Below are 7500 nucleotides of genomic sequence, written 5' to 3'. Positions count from 1 at the left end.
ATATTTTCTTCATGTATCATGAACTAGACATCAGTTGCCATGACTGAAAAACACGATAAGGTGGAATAAACTTGAACGTTAAAGCAGCCAGACAATAACGACTAAGCCGCAGCGACAGCGTTTCTGTCATTCATTTGTAAGAAAACTCGACAGTGGTACTACAGTAACTCAAGTATGCCTTGTGCGTTGTACGTTTTTCGGTTAAAGTAAGACCTTTCTTATCTGATGAGAAAGGCTTACAGTTTCTGTTACTGGTTCCACATAAGACAGTCCTGGGAAAAAATATTTCTGCGAAGAGCGAAGAGTTAATAGTTGGGATTGCTGCGCTGGTTCATATACTGCGGCATCATCATCATCGGGAAATGGATTCAGTGTCAGCGTGTTTAAGTGTAGAACAATGTTGTTAAACACAACTCTGCGCCGGGTCTGGTAAATTGTAGGAAGAGGAAAAGCTAGAGAACAACAAAAAAGGGAAATCAAAAATTACACATGCAGGGGTCCTGTGTGCGTCAAAATATAGATCACTATAATACTGTATAAGACTATCGTTGGTTTGAGGGAAATAATCCAATAGCTTTACCCTGCACTGCAGAAGGTGTGGTCCAGTAGTTTGGGCGTTGGATATATATTGCGTGCGCATCTAGCCGGTCATTGTCTAAATTTGTTTTCATATAGGTTCCGATTTAAACTTTACCTCGCTTTCATATCCTGCTGCATGTCGGTTGGTGTTTTTAACAATGCTACGTTTCGATTTTGGAACACATGAAACTTCAAGCAACACAGGTTTGCATGAGATTGAAACTGATGACCGAGCGATCAGTTGTGCGAGTGTGCTTGCCGTGTAGTATAATGGCTCATAACCCATGATGGCTTAGCCAATCAAAACTCTCGAATTGCATTATCCAATGATCCAGTTTTTAATAAATATAAATAAAAATATATATGTGAACTGCGGATTAGACATGAAATGACATGAAAGATAGAAAGATAATCGCAGTTAGGTACGCAGGTTTGCTTGCAACTGATTCTTTTGATTAACTGCGATGATATTTCTATCTTTTATGCTACGTTTCGCTCTGAATTATATGAAAGACACTTTTTCGTTTCAATGGCTGCTTTCCAGTCATTTAATTAAATACCCGTAAATTGGTTTGATAGCTAAGTAGACTTCTATTGAAAACAAAGCACATTTCCTTCAACCAGCAAACAACGACATATTTTCCTGACAAAGACGACAACATTTGCAATTTGTATCTTGAAGACTACAGAGGAACAACATACCTAATGCAAGAGAAGTTTCCCTTTCAGGATGACAGTGACTGCAATGGGTTTCTCCAAGTCGTGCCAGACTTCGTTTACTAAACCAAAAGTAAATGATACCATAAATGACATAATCTACATTGGCTTAAGACAATTAAATAAACCAGTTTCCATATATCACATAATTTAGTCGATTGAGGGGGGGGGGGGGGGACGATTATTCCCTGAAACTTTGATACTGTGGAGACTGCTTTAGCCTTTGTCCACTCCCCCTTTTTGTTAAACAAATAATGGTAAATACTGGTATACACGGTAGAGGTAACAGGCCAAAAAATAACCGAAAAATCGAGCACTTCACATTACACTCTATTCAGTTAACTCTGTTTAAAATATAGGTGCTACACGGCCAACGTTTGTATAAAACGTAACCTTTCTTTGTCAGTTCCCACGGCCTGTTCCCGTCTGACCTTGTAGCTCAGTCGGTAGAGCGGCGGGGATCTGGCCCGAAGGTCGTGGGTTCAGTTCCCACCCTGGTCAGAGTTTTTCTCTGTCCTTGTGTGGGCCCATTTCCATCAGTAGGGCTAACGCTCACATGGTTCATATGGGATAGAAATCGAGCACTTCACATTACACTCTATTCAGTTAACTCTGTTCAAAAAATAACCTGATCGTACATTAAAGCGAAAAAAAGCTAATGGCCAATTTAACTCCAACAATATTGCCAAAAGAGAAATATGGTGGGTCTAAAACCTATGGTGATACGAATTGCGGCAGATTTTGATAAGTAAATGTTTCTCCATCAGAACTAACATTGCATACCTTTGTATTTTGGGGAGAACGAGAACTGTGTTTCTGGAGTTGTCCTTTGCCTGCACAGGGCTCTTTACACGAGGACGGGTGCGCACTCGCTCCAGTTCCTCCTCCATTTTTATGTCACAAAAGTAATTGATCGCTTCTGCTGGTGACGCTTTGTCAGCGGCTTTGCCTCCCAGTGCCTCCAGATCAAATGTAACTGGAAAAAACCCCCAGTATCAATGAATACAAAAAGGGACAACAATAACGACTTACAGATAACAGAAACTTGTATTTTACTTACTACTTGTCGGTTTTGACATCTCAGATGTTGCCTTATGTTGCTGCTTGAAATACAAAAAAAAAAAATCCCGCGTAAGCACAAGCCAAACCAACAAAAAAATGTACAAAAGCGCTTTGTGCACGCACCTGTGAGCTTCCCTTGTCTGTCTTCAAAATGCCTTTAATGGAACCCGGTGTCTTTGGAGTCTTTGTTCCTCTGGGTCAAAGAGAAAAAACTAAAGTTAAATTAGTTTGCGGTGCAAAGAAGGTTGCATAGTCAAATGAAAAATTCAGAAACATATTAATCACACGTACTTCACAACACTACCAGCTTGTGCTCGGCTGATTTTGCCTGCCAGTGTTCGAATGTGTTGTCTAAACTCAGCGAGCCATTTGTTCAGCCACTCAACACACATGTCCTTCACTCTTCCCTTCCGCCTGTTTTCAGGAACATCCTAGAAATACATAAAAATACTTTCTCAATTCATGAAACGCCGAAACGTCGCAACATAAAGTCGAAAGATCTCAAATCCAGCTCACAAGAATTTACTACAAATATAACGCAAGGAAGATCAAGCTTCGAGACGCTTACTGTAGGGATTCTCCTATTCAATGGGATAACACGCATGGGCTGCGTAGCCAACTCGCCGCAGTTTGTGGAAAGTATAAATCGCATATACGGTCTATAGATATAATGCGACAACCAGAAAATAGTACGCTAACAATTATTTTTTAGGTTTCCGGTTCAAGCCTACTTCTGCTTGGGATTCAGAACAGCATTTCATAGAATGTTATTGGCGAAAGAATCAATAAACTAGCTGTCGGTTTCTTACGAGCACAACTGACTAAGATTGCGAGTTTCCTGGTCTGAGCATGCGCTTGGAAAAACTGAGACCTTCAACCCAATGCGCATGCTCATTGCGGAGAACTAGCGCTTCAATCTAAATTGACAGTTTTTATTGTCGTAAATATGGGGTTAAAGTAAAATGACAACAAACGAATTTTTTAAATCTCTAATGAGCCCGTACCTTGGAATCAAACATATCTAGCTCCTTGGCAAAGTAACCTCCAGTATCCGATACGCCCATTGATGAAAATAATTCTTGAACAAACTTCCTGCAAAGAGAGCAACAGTAGACCCTTAGAAGCATTAGCGTTTTTCCAACAATCTGCGCAATCCACAAGTGGGCATTAATAAGCGATAAAGTTACTAACAGAAAACAAGGAGCAAAGTTGGCTGTAACCACACATAAAATCTCGTATAAAATTTCGCTTTTCTCGTAAAGTTTTCAACGACGAAACACGAGTCTACTTGAAATTTTAATCATGGTGGTTTTTGCCATAATCATTTTCTATTAAGGGTCAAACTCAAGAGATATGCAAGATCCAGTAAGTTGCAAGTGAGAAACGAATCATCCAATGTTGAGAATAAAATAAAATTGAATATTCCAACAACCATACTTTTGGAAATCTTCGATCTTCCTGATTAGAAGACAAGTTTAACAATTAGATTATCAGCCTCAACGACTTCTTTCAGTGTAAATACCAACGTTGCATTTAACTCTCTTTTCTCCTTGACAGAAAAAAAATGACACTGAAAACATTAAATTATGATTGCTAAAAGCCCTATTCCTTCTCCCCGTATAAAGAGTAAACAACGAACATTTCAACAAAAAAAGCAAAATTCCTTGAGACCAATAAAGAGATATTTTCATAATTTTTAATTTACCTGTTCGGATTTCGTAGATGGAGACTTAGGTGCCATAAGATTTGAGATATTAATAGCTGAAAGAATTTTTTCGAGCTTAAGTTTGATCCCCGAAAATTCTAGCTGAAATTTTCGCGTGCATCAAGTGATGCGGCTTTAGCGAAGAAATCTATAGCTTTGTGGTAACATACAATCCAACTATCTTTAACGGTTTGACCCTCCCGAACGTATATTTAAGCGAAGCGTCTCCGTGGGTGCCCCTGAAGAATCTCTAAGGGTGAATACCATTTGACATTTGACTCACTAAAAAATGGAAAAATGGAACGATCATTTGACTTTTCACACTAGAAGCAGCTGGGAACTCTGGTGTTTGATATAATTGCTCAGCCACATTAGAGCGGTTTTCAAATGAGTGTCGTAAAACCAAAACCAAAGTAATTACTTTGGCCAATCAAGAAGGACGGAGACAAATCCAGTAAACCAATCAAAACTCGAAGTAATTACAGGTAGCCGACACAAAGCGCGGGAAAATGTGCACGCGCGAGCCACAATTGGTTTTGGCTTCACTTCTGATTGGTTGAAAAAATGGCGCGAGAACTTTGAACCAATCACTGAGTGAAGTAAATGCAAAACCAAAGTAATTAGCTATTTACTTTCGACACTCAATTGAAAACCGCTCTATTCTTAGTACCTTATTTCTTCATCTCCATCAATGAACTGGGCCATCAGTTCAGCTACAAAAGACACTTCATATATTCGCATGGAGTGTGACAACTGGAGAGCAACCCGCAAAAATTGTTTGGCCTCGGGCAAGCCATGCGCAGTAGGGTGATTCGGGATATTAAGTTCCGCTATCATAGTTCTGTTGACCTTTTCTCCTGTTTCGTGAGTCAGACCTTCTTGACGGTTGAGCAACATGATAGCCTACAAAACGACAAAAACTGTCAACAACATTTCTGCAGAGCAGACGATCTTTAAGGCGAGTACATGGTGACTTTTATTTTAAGCAGAAGATAACAACAGGAAGGAGTTCAAAAGGTGGAGGGGTTGGGTGTGGGTAAGATTGAATTTCCAGAGTTCTGAGTTTTGAGATGCGCCTCAAAGATTTTTAAGCGTACTACGTACTGAACTGAAGGGGGTATTTTCTAAAGAAACTGTGGTGCTGCGTCGGTGGGGAAGGGGTATACAAAAATTTGGTTTTATCAACGGAGTTGAAAATGTAAATTGGCCACCGTACAGAGATTCTAAAAGCTGTCGTTTCGAGCGTTAGCCCGACGAAACGAGAAACGAGATTCTAAAAGCTGACGTTTCGTCGCTCTGACGAAGGGCTAACGCTCGAAACGTCAGCTTTTAGAATCTCTGTACGGTGGCCAATTTACATTATCAACTCCGTTGATAAAACCAAATTTTTGTATACGTAGTGAAGTGTTAAGTGAAGCACAATTGAACGAAGACTACAAGAGCCCCCAATGGCAAAGGGGTATAAGTATTGACAAGGCTACCCCAGGAAATTATAGAATTATCGCTAACATACTAGGCCAAAGAAAACTCCTTGCGACAAAAAGAATTTTGTTCTCCATGCAACTTGTCGTGCAACTTTTTTAACATGGGTCTACTTGAATGAACGCTAAAGGGGGATAAATACTCACTGCACACATCTGCATTTTTATTTCCAAATCAGGCGTCTTTTGAATCAGACTTAGCAACACCTCAACAAATCCATCCGCTGTCCAGGGTTTAGGAAGCAACTGTCACGAGAAAATAGAAAATCAGTAAAACGATTTCGTAACGCATCGGGTCGTTAAAGTTAGCTTTCAGCCTTCTCCTATGCACAAGGCAATGCAAAGCTACATGCAGTACTTTGACACCAACAATTTCACTGCACCCATGTTCCCCCATGTGGATAGAGGCTTGGAGTAATATGTGGCAGCGGCCATCATGTGAAGGGTCTGGTTGAAAGCGTTTTAAAAAGAGTTGGATTTTTATAGCTTGTTTCCGATTAATTTTGGTCTGATAAAAAGAATGGTTAGGAAAATGTTAACACAAAGCCTAATTTATAGCCAAAAAATGTAACCAATTGTCCCACGCGCATTCCATAATAACTTACCTTATTATGTACTCAAAAGAATTTTGCGTTTTTGATTCGTCAATGTATAAAGTATAAATAGGTTATAGAGTGGAATACCGTGACGGAAGTTGCTATAGAAACAGCGATGTAGTAATTTTGTGGAGTACATAATAATTAAAAAACCGTATAAACATTTATTAGTACGAACTTTCTCGTGCATTTCGGGATTTATGGTGAGGTATCTCCTGATGTTTTGAAAGTTCTCAAATTGCACTCGTTAACGCCTCGTGTAATTAATTTGAAAACATCACCAGTGACCATAAATCACGAAATGCAATCGAGTCCATACGATTTCCTATACATAGCCACTGCCTCTATTCTTAGAGGAGCATACGGTATTATTATTTTGGAGGGTATTGAAAGAACCCCTTCGTAAATAACTACTCTGAACTCGAAAAACTCATATTTACCTCTGAGTTTGCGTCTGAAAAGAAGTTGTCAAACCAAGGCAATCCTTTAAATTGAGAGATAAAAGAAGGCAATGGAGTTGGCGGTGGTGGTGGAGGGGGTGGAGTTGCTTCCCTGGGAGGGGATGGTAGCCTACAAGAGTCAAATGAAGATAAAAGGCAAGTGAAGTTTATCACGAAAAACATACGAATAAAGGACGATTTAGCCTGCTTGCAGGGGTAATTTGTGTTTTCGGTTGCCATATTGGACTAATGGCAGATCTGGGACAAGTGACAAAGCAAGGGGGAGGGGATAAAAACTTCCCCCTCCCCCTCGTGTCACTCGTCTCAGATCTTCCACTCGTCCAATATGGCGGCCGAAAACACAAATTACCGCCTGCAAGCAGGCTGAGGAAGATTTGGATAAAACAAACTCAAGCAGTTATTTACTTGCAATACATACTACATTTGGCGCCAAGCTTGCACGATGCCGACGACAAGAGAAGCTTCAAACATAACTTTAGAACTTATGATGAAAGGAGACAGAGATAACATTCGTGAGAATAAACGGACGATGACAATCTCTTTTTCCCACGGTCAACGGCGATAAATCAATGAGACATTTAATGTTTAAATCCCAAGCATACTTTGTATCGGGTGTTAGAAGGAGACGCGAAAAGGTGCATAAAATTAAGTCGTGAACGTGGTTTACAAGGAAAGCAATATATACCTTTTATTTTAAATATTTGTAGATTTTATGGCAAACGAAAGCGAACATAAAATGAAAAATTGCATATTTAGTTAAAATAAGTTATCTTATGAACTATACCTTGCTTTAAAGGCTGTGGTATCCGTCCCAGCAGCGTCGTTTTCAAGCAAGATTAAATCTATGACCAACGATGAAGGACTTGTCAGTGTCTCCTCCCTGTTTTCCTGTTTTAGTT

At 39.7% G+C, this 7500-nt stretch overlaps 1 protein-coding gene across 3 annotated transcripts in view; it reads right to left on the bottom strand.

Annotated features, from left to right (window-relative positions):
- LOC138021336 (WD repeat-containing protein 97-like) overlaps window positions 1–7500 on the bottom strand; it is a 26166-nt gene that overhangs the window by 336 nt on the left and 18330 nt on the right. The window contains exons 19-29 of one of the 3 annotated variants that reach the window (XM_068868181.1): window positions 7386–7500; window positions 6581–6710; window positions 5692–5790; window positions 4734–4966; window positions 3363–3450; window positions 2650–2789; window positions 2482–2551; window positions 2357–2396; window positions 2080–2272; window positions 1282–1358; window positions 1–452 (exon numbers count right to left, since the gene is read on the bottom strand). The exon at window positions 1–452 is cut by the window's left edge and continues 336 nt beyond it; the exon at window positions 7386–7500 is cut by the window's right edge and continues 83 nt beyond it. In XM_068868181.1, coding sequence (XP_068724282.1) covers window positions 202–452; window positions 1282–1358; window positions 2080–2272; window positions 2357–2396; window positions 2482–2551; window positions 2650–2789; window positions 3363–3450; window positions 4734–4966; window positions 5692–5790; window positions 6581–6710; window positions 7386–7500 — 1436 coding nt within the window. In that variant the 3' untranslated portion in view covers window positions 1–201. Of the gene's footprint in view, window positions 453–1281; window positions 1359–2079; window positions 2273–2356; window positions 2400–2481; window positions 2552–2649; window positions 2790–3362; window positions 3451–4733; window positions 4967–5691; window positions 5791–6580; window positions 6711–7385 lie in introns of all 3 variants that reach the window. The other 2 variants (XM_068868182.1, XM_068868183.1) reach the window with 2 other exon arrangements.

Source organism: Montipora capricornis, chromosome 10 (assembly GCF_036669925.1).
Source record: "Montipora capricornis isolate CH-2021 chromosome 10, ASM3666992v2, whole genome shotgun sequence".
In the NCBI taxonomy this organism is placed as follows: Eukaryota; Metazoa; Cnidaria; class Anthozoa; order Scleractinia; family Acroporidae; genus Montipora; species Montipora capricornis.
This window is presented reverse-complemented; position numbering and strand designations above follow the sequence as displayed.